Source organism: Hyaena hyaena, unplaced genomic scaffold (assembly GCF_003009895.1).
Source record: "Hyaena hyaena isolate Hyena2069 unplaced genomic scaffold, ASM300989v1 scaffold_88, whole genome shotgun sequence".
NCBI classification, from domain to species: Eukaryota; Metazoa; Chordata; class Mammalia; order Carnivora; family Hyaenidae; genus Hyaena; species Hyaena hyaena.
Window position 1 is genome coordinate 70,407 of NW_024080720.1, and position 17,547 is coordinate 87,953.

General features: G+C 44.2%; 1 protein-coding gene and 1 non-coding gene across 8 annotated transcripts in view; one reads left to right on the plus strand and one right to left on the minus strand.

The window, feature by feature from the left end:
- Positions 1–6,929: 6,929 nt before the first annotated feature.
- ANKS4B (ankyrin repeat and sterile alpha motif domain containing 4B) overlaps positions 6,930–17,547 on the plus strand; it is a 68,819-nt gene continuing 58,201 nt past the window's right edge. For 5 of the 7 annotated variants that reach the window (XM_039234422.1, XM_039234425.1, XM_039234426.1 and 2 more), the window contains exons 1-3: positions 6,930–7,051; positions 9,676–9,877; positions 16,970–17,138. In XM_039234422.1, coding sequence (XP_039090353.1) covers positions 9,782–9,877; positions 16,970–17,138 — 265 coding nt within the window. In that variant the 5' untranslated portion in view covers positions 6,930–7,051; positions 9,676–9,781. Of the gene's footprint in view, positions 7,074–7,996; positions 8,113–9,675; positions 9,878–16,969; positions 17,139–17,547 lie in introns of those variants that run through there. The other 2 variants (XM_039234423.1, XM_039234424.1) reach the window with 2 other exon arrangements.
- Positions 11,539–11,623, minus strand: TRNAE-UUC. Its single transcript has one exon. It is a non-coding gene; the product is annotated as a tRNA-Glu (tRNA).

Sequence of the window (17,547 nt, forward strand, 5' to 3'; positions counted from 1 at the left end):
TCTGTTTGTCTCTCTCTCTCTCTGCCCCTTCTCTGCTCAGGCACTCCTTCTCTCTCTCTCTCAAAAAATAAACATTAAAATGCTCCTCTGGGCACTTTAGTGTATGGCAACCTAGCGGATCTTGGCTTTGAAAACCAAGATTCTGACATCTAGGTGGGTTAACACTATTACTTTCAGATGGGTGATCTCTGACTACACATGATGTTTGCATGTTCTTCCTGGAGGCTGTTCTCAAATGCTCACCTGAGGACCTGTTACAGCAGAATTACTCAATTCTTAGTTAAAAATACAGATTCCGGACCTCACTCCAAGTCTTCTGGATCATAACCTTTGGGAGTGAGGCCAAGTCTCTATGTTTTCAAGATGCTCTCTAGGATATTCTGATGTACACCTGGGAACTTTGGATGGAATATATAGTCTAAAGGCTGAGGAAGGGAAAGGAAAGGAACAACAGGTGTCTATTCCTAAAAATTTCACAGCAAAACCTGAGGATGTCCAAAAGCCTAATTCAGCAAAAAGCATGTTTCAAAGGACAAAGCATAAAAATATTAACACAGTTGCTCCAGTCAAGGGGATCTAACATGGTAATCAGTCTATGAATGAACCATCCCCTTCCTGCCCACTCCCAAATTCCCTACATGTTGAAAATATAGGTTTAAAAGAAAAAAATAAATAAATACACCTTAAAATTCACACCTACCTTCTGAGATGAGCAACCCATGTCACTCATGTTGTCCACTCTAGTTGGATCTATTACAAAATGAATAAAGAGCTCTCTGTTTCTCTAGGGATGATCTTCTCGTGCCAGTGGCTCTGAAATTCACGCTTGCTTATAGCATAATGGGGATGACACAGAAAATGGAACTTTCTAAATGTTCTGAAAGCTCTGTTCACAGAGCTGCCTCTCTGAGGTCACAGACTTAGGCCCTCAGAGGAGTTCCCTGGTAGAAGAAGAAAGAAAGGGAAGCTAGAGAATGAAGAAGTGAGAGCATTGGGGTCTTGCTGGGCTTTTCTGCTGTGGTTGCAATGCCTTCTGCTCTGGCCACTCTTCACATCCACCGCGCAGTTCCTCTCTTGGGACTTTTCTGGGAACACACCGAGTTTGCTGCAGAGGAAAAATGGAAACAGAATTACATGTCAATACAGATAAGAGGGAGGAAACACAGCCACTAAACAATATCCTAGCAGCCTGAACTCTTCTCTCTCCTCCTCTCTGGGCTGTTTGAACATTGGAGGTGCCTGTGCCCAGACCATGGGGCTTGTAACCAGGCTTCAGCGTCTGTTGCTAAGGAAGGAGGGGCCTCAGCTGTGCCTAGATACAAGACCAGGCTTGACTCAGCTGGTGTCTCCCTTTCCTGGAGGCCTGGCTGGGAGCAGAAATTGGTGGGGACAGAAGGGAAGATGGGGGGGTATTTAGCAATGATCTGAGAATGTAGAGGTGAGTGGCAATAAAAGACTGTGCCTTTGATAAAGTATAAATGCCTGTAGCATGGTGGTTAATTCTCTGGCTGGACCCAGCTGGGTTCAGATCTGCCCTTTCCATTAATTAGCTTTGTGGCTTGAGGAAGTTGCTTAATCTCTCTAAATGTCCTTTTTACATGTAAAATAGCAACAAATGTGAGTGCCTACCTCACAGGACAGGTTTGAAGATTTAATGACATAATGTCTGTAAAGCAAACTGCACAGAGCAGAAGGATGATGAACTCATCCCGGTCTGCCTGCGACTTTCTGGGTTTTAACACTGCAAGTCCTGCGTCCAGGGAACCCTCTCAGTCCTAGGCAGTGGGATGGTTTGGTCACCTGATATAGGAGGCACTCTATAGATGCTGTGGCTAACATAATTCTTATTATAAACACAGAAACATATATACACATACTCACACACATGTATACTTGTATACACAGGCTACAATATTAGCAGCTGTCCAAACATTCAAAGCACACATCATTTGGTTGCTTTCAAGTTCTCTCAAAACCAAGTTAGACTTATTGAGCTCTTTTGGGGTGCCATGCTTGCATACCTGTTATTTCATTCAATTCTCCTCAAAATTCCATGTTGTTCCCACTTTATGGATTGAGAAAACCAAAACCGAGAAAAATACATAACTTCCCCAACTTGATGCGACTCATAAGAAGCACCAATACAAGTTGAAGCCTATCCTTATGACTCCAGAGTCCAGTGCTCCTTCCACAAAAGACCTATCCAAAACACAAACATCTGAGGGCCTACCATGGGCACTGCACAGGACCAAGTACTTGTTTCTTCTTTATCTTACTTTTTTATTTTTTAAGTTTATTTTTATTTTGAGAGAGGCAGAGTGCATGACCAGGGGAGAGGCAGTGAGGGGGAGAGAGGGAATCCCAAGCAGGTTCTGTACTGTCAGCCTTGATCCAAGATCAAGAGTTGATATTTAAACTAAGCTACCCAGGCACCCCTCTCCATACTTTGAAAATAACCTTGTAGTTCCTCATCTCTTATATTCCTACTCTCTACCTTCAGACATATATACAGAGGCCACTTTTAGGCAAACGAGCAATGGAATGTAGAAAGGGTTCACAGTGACCCCCTGGCTGAATATAGATAAGCCCATTAGGGCTTCAGAACATCCATAGGCCCTAACTAACCAATGGGCTACTTACAACCAGGCACAGTTACCACAAAGTCTCCCTTTTTTCCATACATCCTCCTACCTCCCCACTCTCCCCCTTTAAAATTAGTCCCCACCCACTGCGTCTCCTTTGCTGTCCTGCCCCTCCCCTCCTCCCTTAAGGTGTATTTGGTAAACTTCTATCGTCCTTGTTCTGCCTCAGGTGAATCCTTTCACTGCCCTTGCCACTGGTTTCCATCCAATCATTATCCCACAACTGGGGGTCCCCATATTTCTAGACAGACACCACATTTAGATACCACAATATATACAATTTCAAATAGTATCTGTAATAAATGAACTAGTGATGGGGTTTGAAACTTTGGTTTAGACAGAAATGGGGTTATTACCAGGCTTCCCATAATGGGGCATGAAATCCAAAGTCCCACAAAAACCAGCAGCTGTAGCCCAACAAATTGAAACAGGAGACAGAGACTGGTATGGTGCTAATGAGCCCCATGATCCTGTGGGTGAGTAGGAGACATGCCTCTATCTGAAAGTGAACTTTAAGTCTACCTGTGTTTATAGCAACATGGATGGACCTTGAGGGTGTTACGCTGAGCGAAATATGTCAGGCAGAGAAGGACAAACATATGTTTGCACGTATAGGAGGATTAGGAGGAACTTAACTGAGGAACAAGGGGAAGAAGGGGGGAAATGGTGGGGGAAAGGAGAGAGGCAAACCATGAGAGACTCTTGAATGCTGACAAAAACTGAGGACTGATGGATGAGGGGGGGAGGGGGGATGAGCATGGAGGAGGACACTTGTGGGGATGAGCACTGGGTGTTATGTGGAAACTAATTTGACAATAAACTATTTGTAAAAAAAAAATAAGTCTACCTGTGTTTAAAAATATCAAAACAATGATTATGACTTTCATGTATTGAGTTATACTATCTGCTGGCACTGTGCTAAGTACTTAATAAACATTGTCTCTCCAAATCTTCTCACAAACAACCCAGGAAATAAATAAAATTATCATCTCAAGTTTTATGGCTGAGGAAGCAGACATAGTCAGTCACTAAGCAAGGTCGGTAGCAAAGTTAGGACTTGAACCTGACTATGCTATCTGTTCCCTAGCTTTAACCAAAAACCTACATGCGGTCTGTTACATAGAAAATAAACAAACAGGGGACCTGGGTAGCTCAGTCAGTTAAGCATCTGACTTCAGCTCTGGTCATGATCTCACGGTTTGGTTCCTTAGTTTGAGCTCCGCAAAGACAGTGTGCTGCCTGCTCAGAGCCTAGTGCCTGCTTCGGATTGTGTGTCTCCCTCTTTCTCTGTCCCTCCCCTGCTCACGCTCTGTTTCTCTTTCTCCCAAAAATAAACATTTAAAAAAAGTTTTTTAAAAACGAAAAGAAAATATCTACTAAGGAGAATGAAAATGTCATCTCCCTGCAACACACGCCCCAGCCACCTTATGTGCACCAGAATTGTCTGACTTAATCTTCTGTTTGATAATTCCCAAGAAGGATGCAGGCTTCAAGACCCTCCATCCGCAACTCCAAGTACACAGGGTTGCCAGATAAAACACAAGATATCCGGTAAAATTAGAATTTCCGATAAACAACAAATAAATTTTTTTAGCATAAGTATATCCCATTCAGTATTTGGGGCATACTTAATTAAAAAGTTATCTGTTGTTCACATGAAATTCACTCTGAACTGGGTGTCCTGGATTTTTATTTGCTAAATCTGGCAATATGGGGAGAAAGGTCAGCTAGAATCAGGTTTGTTCCCATCTCTGTGATATAAACAGCATAGGATCTCAATGTGTTGTGGGGAAATTTTCACACATTTCTTATTCAGAGCCCAGGACTCCTGGTAGAGCTTTTCTAAGACCTGAAATGATTACTTAGCCAGAGTAAGTGATGTTTGAAAAATGTAGAAGAGGCTGCATATGGATGTATCTTATTGACCAATCAATGGTCGTCATGAGCCAAGTCCTGAGGCAATGGAGAGAACTAAGATCCTAGCCATCAGGGTATACATAATATGGTGCAGAAGGCAGCCAATGCACTAGGATAAAGCAAAACCCGGCTGTCCCGACAATGACAGAGGTAGAGGGGGAGAATTAGAGGATTTACAAAGATGCCCCTAGATGGCACTCTTGAACGACAATTCAAGGAGGCCCCAATTCAACTTTCCAAAGGAAGGGGGAAATGATGGTTGTAATGTTCTGTTCTAAAGGAAAAAAAAAACAAAAATGCAACCTTTTCCTAGATGGGGCACCCATCCTACTGCAGCACAATAAAGCAGCACAATAAAGTGCATGAAGCCACACAGGATTGCCTGAAACTTAAAAATTTAGGGACACTTATCTATCCATGTCCTATCCCCTCCATTAGCTCCTCTTTTCTTGGCTGTTGTGGAGTTAGAGCAGAATCCCTTAGCTTTTTTTTTTTATTTTAAGTTTATTTATTTTGAGAGAGAGATAGTATGTGTGAGCAGAGGAGGGGCAGAGAGAAAAGGAGAAGAGAATCCAAGCAGGCCCAGCGCTGTCAGTACAGAGCCTGATGAGGGGCTTAGACTCCCAAACTATGAGATGATCTGCTTAACCAACTGACCCACTAAGGTGCCCCCTTCAGCGTCTTTTTATTATTACTAACCCCAAGCTTATTTCTTTTTTTTAAATTTTTTAATGTGNTTATTACTAACCCCAAGCTTATTTCTTTTTTTTAAATTTTTTAATGTGTTTTATTTATTTCGGGGGGGGTGGGGGGAGATACAGAATCCAAAGCAGGTTCCAGGCTCTGAGCTAGCTTTCAGCACAGAGCCCGACATGGGGCTTGAACCCATGAACCATGAGATCATGACCTGAGCCGAAGTTGGACATTCAACTAACTGAACCACCCAGGCGCCCCGTCCCCCAAGTTTATTTCTTTATCCACCAGCCTGTTTATTTCTAGAAATATTAGTTGGTTAGAAGACTGTACCATCCAATCTTTTTGATACTCCAGATAGGTACTAACTTCTTTACAGCTATTATTATAGCATGTCCTCACTAAAACCCTGTGACTATCTTCCAGGTCAGAGGAAAGGTAGGTCAACGTAGGTCCCTTGATGGAAAGTGCCTGAGAACTATGCAGTAGCAGGCCAATGCTCAAGCCTATCATTTTACAGATGAAGCCCAGGTTCAGAGAGGTAACTCACCCAAGGTCATGCAGTAAGAGTAAGCCCTGAGATCAGAGCCCAGGACTGTTCGGATCCCCCTTCCCCAGCCATGGTGGAGCAGTGGATCTCAGCTGGGGACGATTGTGCCCCTTCACAGAACATGTGGTAATGCTTGGGGACAATTTTTGGTTGTCACAACAGGGAGGAAAGGGATTACTACTGGCATCTAGTAGGTCAAGGCCAGGGATGCTGCTAAACATTCTATAATTCACAGTCCCTTAATACAGAATTTTGCCACCTACTATGTTAATATTGCTGCCATTGAGAAGCCCTGCTCTATGTGCTGGATTTGGGGCCAGGGAACGTGTCTGGCTCTGATACAGAACTGAGGGACTTGGGCTTAGACTTTTACATCCATAAAAAACGGAGGAAATCGCCAAATCCATCTTTTTATTTTTTAATGTTTTTTATTTATTTCTGAGAGAGAGTGAGAGAGAGAGAGAGAGCGAGCGTGAGCAGGGGAGAGTCAGAGAGACACAGAATCTGAAGCAGGCTCCAGGCTCTGAGCTGGCTGTGAGCACAGCACCCGATGCGGGGCTCGAACCCACGAAGGGTGAGATCATGACCTGAGCCAAAGTCAGACGCTTAAACTGAGCCACCCAGGAGCCCCAGCTGAACCCATCTTTAAGGATCTCGCTGGTTCATGACACTGCATGAGAAGAAATGCCTAAAACCTTCCAGTCAAGGCCATACCTCATTGTTGGGGTCCCTGAACTGCAGGAATGCTTCCAGAAGAGTTGGTTCAGGTGCAGGTACTTAGGCAGGGGACGCCCTAAGCCGCTAAGCAAACCCGTGCCCAGAGGCCAGTCCACCTGTGTCGGCGGTTGCACGGGCGCTCTCACCTCAAGCCAAGGGTGTGGGACGGGCAACTCCTTTTGGGCCTCAGTTTCCTCATCTGTAAACCTCTCAGGGCCTGTTGGGATGGGCCCAAAACGCTGAGTGAGAGAGTGCGCTTGGCAGAGCGTGGCGCGCGAGGCCTGGGTGCGTCTTTGCCGGCTCCGGCTTCCTCCGGCAGCTGGCGGGAAGAGCCGAGCGGAGCGAAGCTGAGGTTGACGCCGGCAGCCGAGGGGCGGAGGAAGGGGCGGGGCGAGGGCGCAGGGAGGTGGCCCGCCGGGGCTGGGCAGGAAGCCGGCTCCGGCTCCCGCCAGCGCCCAATAGCCTTCTCTCCTCCTCCTTCCTTACCTTCCCCTCCTCCTCCCATCTCCCTCCGCTCCGGCCGCAGACGCGGGTAAGCTCAGCCGCCGGGACTGGTGAGAGCTCGCAGTTTGGGTGCTAGGGTACAGCATTCCTGGGCTGGCCAGACCCCTCGCGGGGAGAGGCAAATGAGAAGGCGTGGGGGCGTCAGTTGAGAGAGAAGTGGGTGCCCTGCGGTATGGTCCTCTGTCCGCTGTTCAGTGAAAAGGGAAGTCTTACCCCTCCGAAGCCCTAAGACGGGCTCGGAGTGCACACACGGACCCACACCCCCTCACATCCACCGCTAGATTTGGTAACGGCGTTGTCAGCCCCATCCCACCCCCGAGACCCTGCCCCTTGGGAAAGCCTGGCTGGGGAGTCTCCAAACCCCTTCTCCAGGATTAATGAAAACGGGTGTCCTTCTTCTCACAAGGCCCCTCCTGTCTACCGAGGGACCCTCTCCCTTGTCACTACAGGGAGGGGAGCTTCAAGTAACAAAGGTGGATTCTTCTTCCCAAATTAATGACAGTTCTCCACTCGCCCGTGAACTTCCCTTTCTCAGCCTCCGTGCTCTCTCATGCACCGACCGCCCTCTCCACCTGCATCCCTTCCGCTTCCCCCAATACCCGTGGATCCCTAGAAGCAGGACCCTTCCTCCGCCTCGCGGCTTCGAAGGCTGAGAGACTTGGAAGCTGATGGGGAGGGGGCGGCCTGGGTAGGCCCGAGGCGCCCAGCATTCCTTTTCCCTACAGGAGATGCCCCCCCCTCCCGCGCCTTCTTTCCCTTCTAGCTGGAACACTCCGGGCAGCCGTTAGCCGCGGGGGACGGGGGAGCAGGAGTGGAAGAACCTTGGGGGCGGGGGGCGGGGCGGGGAGGTTGGCTAGTGATCTCTTTGGTCAGTGGGGAAGTCGGAGAAGGCAGGTAACTTGTGGGCTGCGCGGTGTTAAGCGGTTGCTGCCTGGGATTTGGAGGCTTCTAAGTACTTGGGGAGACCCCCTCCGTAGAGTGAGTGACTAGGAGGTCTAGGGATTGGGAGCCAGGTGGCTGTATTTGACTGCCATAGCACAAGGCGTTCGACCCACGCTGGTTCCCATGGGACGCCCCAAACCGGTCTGGGTGGGTTCCTAGGCATCTGGAGACTAGTAAGGGGAGCTGGGCTTGTTTCTACCTGCTACAGAGACGAAATTATGGGACATGAGTCTTGGAAACATCCCAAATTCAGGATCTGTGCCAGTAGTAACTTCAAAGACAGAATATAGCTGTAGAGGAGTTAGTCCTTTCCTATGCAAAGGATTCCTGTCTCACAAACGGGGTTATAGCAGAAGCACTCTAGCTGGAGTAATTAAAATGTACTTTAATTTGCATTCTAGGCCCTATTGGTATTAGTAACCCCTTCCCCTTAACTCACATAATTACCATGTGGTATAGTCAATATGGTAAACAAATGTCAGCATCACTCAGTTAATTTTGGCCACTGTGACAGGATCTTTGAGGCTTGTTTACTATCAGTAGTCAGGAGGTCATTTGTAAGGGAGAAATTGTGTCCAGCCCTACAATTCGGGAAAATACAAAATAAGAACAATATATGTTTTTATATGAAAATCCAATAGGGGTTAAAAAATAGATTATCTAATTGAACAAATTGGCTTTATAAATTATATGCCATTAGGACAGTCCTGGAAATTAAAGGCTGTTGAGTCAGGGAGTATAATTGTGGCTAGGTCTACTCTTGAGGCACCTCTCTTGTTAAGAGGAGATTTAGTAAATAGAGAATGATTTATAATGCTGTGTAACTGGAAGACAACCTGTTAGTGTGGGTAGTGAATAAAGAAAATGACCACCACAACTGCTTACAAAAAGCTTTCTGGGGGAGATAAAGGCTATGGTACTTGAAATAGTGTATTCACTTTTCTTGTTTTCTTCAATATTCTTTGCAGCAGTTTTTCAGGTAAGCCCCCAGAGATAATACCATTAACATTTTGGTATTATATGATACATATCCTTCTAAGTCTTTTATTTTACTATGGAATTTAGACATAAAATACATAGGTTTATGTAACAGTATGGGATATCTTGTACTTTTTTTTACTTATTACCATGGATGTATTTTCATATCACTAACTGAATGTCCATATTATCATTATTTAAAATGTTTACTTGTTTATTCTGAAGACGAGGTGGGGAGGGGGAAGCAGAAAGGGAGAGAGAATCCCAAGCACTATTTATGCTGACAGCATAGAGCCAGATGTGGGGCTGGATCTCACTAATCACGAGATTGTGACCTGAGCCAAAAACAAGAGTCAGACACTCAACTGACTAAGCCACCAAGGCACCCTCCACATTATCATTTTTACAACTAACCAACACTCCATTTTATGAATTTGTCTTTATTTAACCAATTTCCTACAGTTAGCTTCTTTCCAGTGTTTTGCTGCTTATTACATAAGTATGATTGCACTGCATATCACTTTTGTATGTTTTGATACACCTATTTGATTATCTTCAGATTCCTGGAGAATGAATTGTTGGAGGAAGGTGTGTGCACTTAGAAATTTTGATAGATATTGCCAAGCTACCCTCCACCAGCACACCTACCATCAATGCATGAAGATAGTAGAAGCTTTGTTGAACTGGCTGGGTGAATACTACTAATGTTTCAGTTACTTTTTGTTTCTCCAGTTAAAGGAAGAAGAGACAGGTGACATGAGAGATTTGACTGTGCCCTGCCCTGGACAGCTTACAGATAGAAGAATTAACCCCTAAAGAGACTGAAGTGGGTTTCAGAATGGCAAAAGAAGAGCCCCCGAGTACCTCAAAGGACTTGCAGGAGCTGCAGAGGAAGCTGTCTTTGCTGATAGCATCTATTCAGAATAACTCAAAGGTCAGTTTCCAATCAGGATGTGTAATGGAAAATCCCAAAATAACACCAGCTTAAACAGCATAGAAGGTTATTTCTCTCTGAGGTAGAAGAAATTTGAGGTAGATTGGGAATTTTTCTAATTCACCACCTTGCCGTGGCTAAAGTGTGATCTTCAAACTCATTGTCCAAGATGGCTGCTAAAGCATCAGCCATTGTATTCACATTCCAGGTAATAGGATGGAGGTGGGAAGGAGAGAAAGACTTGCAAGCCACTTCTAATTAAAAGGGATTTCCTGGAAATCACACACACACGCGCGCGCGCGTGCGCACACACACACACGCCCACACATGCACACATGCAACACTTCCAATTACATCTCATAGACCAAAAGTTAGTTACAAGTCTCCCCTCAGGGTAAATGCAGTTGTTTAGCTGGATATAGAGGGTGGCTCTCAGTCTGTGCCACAGATACCATCTTGTTTTGTTAATTTTGCCCTGTTACCCTAAGACTGAGGAACTAAAGCATACTTCAAGATTTGAGTCTAGTTTTCCACTAGAAACCCACTGTCCAATAGAAATATGATAGGAGCCATGAATGTAATTTAAAATTTTCTAGTAGCCACATTTAAAAAGTAAAAAGCATATGAAACTAATTTTAATGTATTTTTAGTCTAACATATCTAAATATTTCAATATGTAATCATTATAAAAAATTACTAATGAAAAAAGTCATTGAGATATTCTACGTTCTTTTTTGTAGTAAGTCTTCAAACTTTAGTGTATATTTTATACTTAATGGCACATCTCCATTTGAATTAGCCACTTTTCAGGTGTTCAGTACCAATTCAGTGGCCATGGGACTTGAGATGGTATATTCTGCTTTCTTGAATTTTTATCTTTCTTGCCTTTTTCTATATGTCACTTAGCATTTTGTCTGAAAAAACAACAGCTCTCAGAGGTAATATTAACATTGTATTGCATTTCCCTGGAAACATTTTTTTTCCCATGCAGTATATCCATAAAGTACGTACATATATGTAACAAAATGAACTGGTATGTGATCTGGTTTTTGTATTAGCACAATTCCCGTAAGGTCTATTTGAAGAGATAGCACTTTGCAGTCTACAGCAATATATTCTGTAGAGATCTTTCCTGGACTCATCCCAAAATGCCTCTGGCCCTCTTGGTGGATTTAGCAAGCTATTTTTAAATTGGCCAAGCAGCTTTCTAGTCAGCAGTCTGAGACTCTTGTACGAAAAGTTAGCTTTAGTAGGACAGGTCCTTGTGCTCATCTACATGTGCATTTGATTCTCATTATATGTGTTATGTTCTATGAGGTCACCTCAAACAACGAATTCACAATTTATCCAGGGAAACTACAGGATTAGGTTCTGGCAAATTTATGGTAACAACATTTTCATCAATTGATAAATATATAACCTGTTGTATGTGTATTTCTGTTTGAAGACTACTTGGTATATTTTGTTGATTCGTTAACATTAAACTCATGGCCAGAAGCACTATAAATCTTGCCTGAACAAAGTATTTTCTCTTTTTTTTTTTAAATTTTTATTTATTTCTAGGAGAGAGAGAGAGACAGCATGAGCAGGGGAGGGTCAGAGAGAGAGGGAGACACAGACTCTGAAACAGGCTCCAGGCTCTGAGCTGGCAGTCAGCACAGAGCCCGACGCGGGGCTTGAACCCACGAACCGCGAGATCACGACCTAAGTGAAAGTCAGACGCTCAACCGACTAAGCCACCCAGGCTCCCCATAAAGTATTTTCTCTTAAGGCGCATCACAGCCCTCTTAAACTTAACACTAGACAGTACTTCTGCCATTTTGAATGGTGAAATTATCAACAAAAAACAAAAATGTAAGAAAATGTGTTATAGAAACTTCCATCAGATTGACATAATTTACATAAACATACCCTTGTTTTGGGCATATTTAGATGATTTATTTCTCCCAAATCAATTTTAGCCTTTACTCAGAGTTAATTAGCCCTTTAAATTCCAGAACAGAACAGATAGATTTGCTTCCACACAGAGTATTTGTGAAACAACTCCATCATTTCTTCTAGGAAGTCTCTGGAATGTCAAGTCTTAATTGTCTTGCTTTTAGGCTGAGAGAGTCAGAAACCTGCTCAGAATAACTTAAGCAAACAAATAGACCTGCTGGGACTTTGGGGGAAATGGGAGGCTATCTGAGAAGCTGAGGGCAGGAAGTGAATCAGGGTCTGGCAGGTCACTGGTGTCAGAGGTAACTCTCAACACCTCCTGGGCCATGTTGCTTCCAGTTGTAGCTTTTCCTTGTGCATCACCTTCATTCTTTACAGCCTGGCTTTCTTAACTCTTCCGTTCACGTGGGCCATTGTGACTCCCTTGACTGGCACCTTCAACTCCCTGTGCCTCCCTCCCTGAAACCTTCAAAGAGGCCTTCTCTGGGAATCTCTGATTCCTAGGATCAGGCTTGACCAAGTCACCAGTGGCCAGGTTGGTGGCAGCTGGGCAGGGACTTTTCATCATTCTTCATGGAGAGAAACATAATTTCAGGGACCTACACCTACTGTGGGAGGGGGCAGTGTTCAGAGAGGTGGGAAGAGAGAAGGAACGTGAACTGGGCAGATGCCCCCTGAGGGCATCTTCACTTGTGGATTACCTATCACTAGGTTTGCTCCCATGCTGGCCCATTCCTTCCACAAAGGATATTTTTGAATTAACCTCTGAATCACATACCAGTGGGCACCCAGGGACCGAGGTCTGGGATAAACTCTTACTCAGAACCTTGTAGTGGTCTTTACCAGTGGTTTTAAATAATCCTGACACCTTTGTCCTCCTCCCTTCTGGTAACAAGGGTCAATGGACACTGATTGTCTTTTGCATTCTGACAGCAGGGAATTAGCCTGTCTCCTGAATAGTTCCATATGGAGCCTTCATGTCCTTCAGTACTGGCCACATTATCCCTACTTTGGAACCTGCCGTACTCATGTGTGCAGTTTAAAATAAATTGTCTTTGTCTGACCTTGGGCAAGTTGCTTAGGCTCATTGAATCTCCATCACCTCACTCTGAAATAAGCAATGCCAGGCTCATTTGTTGTGAGGATGATGTCAGGAGCTGTTTAGGAAAGCTGTAGCACAGAGCCTGGCACATAATGGTGCTACTCTGTCCCAGCCTGGAATTCCTGAGTTCTTCAGCACTGCACCTGGCCTGTAAAATCCAAGGTGGATGACCTGTGCCTGCTTCCAGGATGGAGATAGAAAATTGCAGTTCATGTTACTGAATAGTAAGATGTCCCACTTTCCATCCTCCCATTGTATCCCCTTCTATTGACATGAATGAGAAGTTAATTGCTATGTTCTAATTCCCTGGCTCTAAATAAAGTTCCTCCTTACCTGCCTATGAGCATTGTAGGGAGAAATAAATGAGGAAATACATTGAAAATACTTAAAACAGTGCTTGGTGCCTGAGTGTAATGAAGATTCTCTATTATTTTTTAATTTCTTTTTTTTATATTAGCAAGAGAGTGGGGGGAGAACGGCAGAGGGAGAAAGAGAGAATTCTAAGCAAGCTCAGCATGGAGCCCAATGTGGGACTTGATCCTACAACCCTTAGATCATGACCTGAGCTGAAATTGAGAGTTGAATGCTCAACCGACTGAGCCACTCAGGTGCTCCTGTATTATTATTAGGTGTAACTGAGTTATATCCTCCCCTACTATGGCAGACTGGCATGAGTAGGGCCATACTTCCTAGGGGAAGACAATTTCTGGTCTTAATTGCATCTTAAAATGGTCCCTCTGCATATCTGAATGACTGTTTCTTGGTTGTAGGACCCTCACTCAGAAGAGGCTAATAAAAAAGAGATTCCTTTAGGGTCTTGAAGAACACCTGCTTTTCTCCTTTTGGATCCCCAAGCCAAAGTGTCCCCAAGTCCTATTGATTTTTCTCTTGTCATCCCACTTTCATATTGCCATCAGCCTAGATTTGCCCATCAGTGTCTCTTGCCTGATTTCAGACAAATCCTCATAACTGCCTTTTGCACATGACTGTCAGGTTCATATACCTTAAATTAATGCTTTGATTATATCATAGTCCTGCTCAAATGCCAGCAGTTTGTCTCTTGATTTTTTTTTCTAGATAAAGTTTAAACAAGTGCTTTACAATGGAAGTATTGTGCAACGTGTATATAGAGTTTTAAATTTGCTAGTAGTCCTATTAAAAAGCATGAAAAGAAATGTAAAATTAATTTTAGTAATATATTTTTATAACCCCAAACATCCAAAACAGTATAATTTCACTATGTAATAATATAAAAAATTAGTGATGAGATAGTCTACATTTTTCAAGGTTTTTTTAAAAATTTTACTTTATTTTTAAAACTTTTTAATGTTTATTTTTGAGAGAGAGAGAGAGACCGTACGAGTGGGGGAGGGTAGAGAGAAAGAGAGGGTGACACAGAATATGAAGCAGGCTCTGAGCTGTCAGCACAGATCCCAGTATGGGGCTCGAACCCATGAGACATGAGATCACGACCTGAGCCAAAGTCGGACGCTCAACCAACTGAGCCACCCTGGCACCCCTATTTTTTTTATTTGAGAGACAGCGAGAGAGAGAGCGTGCGCCAGCACGAGCAGTGGAAGGGGCAGAAGGAGAGAGATCAGTCTCAAGCAGGCTTCATGCCTGGAGCTGACTCAGGGCTGGATCCCACAACCATGAGATCATGACCTGACCTGAGCCGAAACCAAGAGTTGGACATTCAACCGACTGAGATACCCAGCTGCCCCAGTCTACATTTTTTAATAAACTTATTGCACATCTCAATTCAGATACTAACTATCCATTGAAAATACATCATCTCTATTGAGATTTACAAAAATTTCATAAAATTGAAAGTTTATTTGAAACGTATCTGATTTGAAATGTAATTAAAAATGTTCCTGTGATTGAAGCATATATCCATTTTAAAATTTAAAACTAAGTTAAAAATCGAGTTTATCAGCCAAATTTCAAGTCCACAATAGCCACATGTGGATGGTCTGGGTGTAAACTCATAAGCCTGGCATTCAGGTGTTCCCTCGTCATCTGCTCCCCATTGTGATTACTGGGTCTCTTGATTATAAGGATCATAGAAAACAGTTCAGTCAGTCAGATGATGCCTTGGGTGGTTGGAGAGAGTTAATAAGAATATATGTGGACTCGAGGGGTGCCTGGGTGGCTCAGTTGGCTAAGCTTCTGACTTCAGCTCAGGGCATGATCTCACGGTTCTTGGGTTCAAGCCCCACGTCAGGCTCTATGCTGACAGCTAGCTCAGAGCCTGGAGCCTGCTTCAGATTTTGTGTCTCCCTCTCTCTCTGACCCTCCCCTGCTCACGCTGTCTCTCTCTCAGAAAAATAAAATAAAGAAAGAAAGAAAGAAAGAATGTATGTGGACCAGAGCTGGAAAGCAGTCAAGACTGAAGACAGATCCAGGGACCAGCCCCACTCCCTTGGCCCCTCCTGTCAGCTGCCTTAATTGGAGAATCTCATTGGGTTCTGATTATGTGAGCTGGGCATTCCTAGTGCAGTCACCTCTGGCTAGAGAAGTTGAATAGCTAAATCTGGTAGCTTTTCTCAGATAGGAGGAGCTAGAGGCAGCATAGCCAGTGGGCATTATGCTATTTTTGTGGCCTGACAGGATGTGAAGTTGGTCATGCCTGGAGACTTCTAAGGAGGCAGTGCTGTAGTCTCAAGACCAAGGGCAGTGGCTTCTTGGAACAACAGCCTTTTCTAGTTATGCAGCATGAGCTCTGTATTTTGATCACCATCAACTTGAACTACAAAACCCTCCTGCCTTCCAGCTTGCCTCCAGATTCCCACCATTGGGGTCATTAAGAGACACGTGTATTTTGGGTGTTTGGGATAGTGGCATCCATGATCACTGTAGCTTGAATTTCCTCTTCATTTCAGCTGCTGGCCTGCAAGGTCCTGAGGAATGAGACCTGGGAAGGACCAGTTTCAATGGGGAAAAGTTATTGATGGAACATTTTAAGGGAACTGAAACCAACATGTCAGTAGTGAGGAGAGAGACAGCATGGGGCTTAAGAAAAGGGGAGAAGCCTTGTCTAGGACCAGTTCTTTATTAAAGCAGCCCTCTCCCGTTGAGCCAGATCCAAAAACTCTTTTGCCTGGTGAAGGAAGTTAGCTTGTTATATTAACACAGCATAAGTTTGCAGGAGTCATGAGGCTATGTCCTGACTGTGGTATCCAAGTTGACAAAATAAAAGCATTTTTTCCTAACAAGGTGAAGCCATTGCACACATTAGACATTAACAATGAAGAGATTCAGCTTTGGATGCCTAGATTTTGTCACTTGGAAACTGTGACTCTAGGCTAGTCTTTGCTTCTCAGACATTAATGTGTATACAAGTCACCTGGGGATCTCATTAAAAATCAGCATCTGGGGGCACCTGGGTGGCCCAGTAGGTTAAGTATCCGGCTTCGCCTCAAGTCATGATCTCATGGTTAGTGAGTTTAAGCCCCACATCAGGCTCTCTGCTATCAGTGCAGAGCCAGCTTTGGATCCTCTATCTCCCTTTCTCTCTGCCCTCACTGCTTGCACTCTCTCTCAAAAATAGATAAACATGAGAAACAATCAGCATCTGATTTAGCAGGTGTAGGGGAGGGCTTGAGATGTTGCATTTCTAACAAGCCCCCAGGTAATGCCAAGTAGCTCGAACTTAACCTCTTTGTGCTTCAGTAGCCTCAACTATGAAACTTCAGCTGTGAAGTAGGAGATAAATTGTGTGTACCTTACATCCATGTGTGCATATGCTGAGAGCCTCTTCTGAGGGGGTGTGTGTTAAACAGTAGAGCCATGACCAGGTCTTTCCTACTTTCACAAGACTTAAAGTTGAGGTGGGACCCTCAAACCTGCCATCTGTCTACAGCTGCCTTAAGCTATTGCCAGGGTGACTCATGTCTTGGGAGAATTGTTAGTGTTGTTGACTTGTTACATTACTTATGAGCCATCCAACTTTATGGCCTTTGGTTATATACTTCCTGCAGCTCAGATGAGTCCATCAACCTAGGGTTCAGACATGGTGTTCAATCTGGCTCTTTCTCCTTTGCCAACAGGTGGTTGCCTTTCTGAAGTCTCCGGTGGGTCAGTACCTGGACAGGCATCCTTTTTTGGCCCTCACTATGCTGGTGTTTGTTGCTGTGTCGGCCATTCCTGTTGGATTCTTCCTGCTGCTTGTGGTGCTTACCTCCCTGGCTGCTCTTGTGGGAGTCATTTTACTGGAAGGTATCCTGCTCGTCTATTCACCCCCTTGGAAAATGATTCCGTTGGGAGCATAGTATTTATTTGGCACCTGCCACTTGTATGAAAGATTCCTGTTCTTGAAAAATTACAGTGACCAAGGCAGATTATCAGAGTAGTTAAAAGATGGACTCTGGAGTCTACATTAGAATCCTACCTTCACCAGCACAATTTTGGACAAGTTATCTACCGTTTCTGAACCTCAAACTCCTCATATGTAGAATGGGAGTCAAAGCATTGTTGTAAGGATTGAAACTCATAGTTCCATAAAGTATTTAGCACAGCCCATGGCACCTAGTAGCTTCTACATAAATGGTAACAGTCTGTTTATTCCACAACTAGTTATTGAACACCTGTTGCATGCCAGGTGCCTTGCTAGGTATTAGTGTTCCCC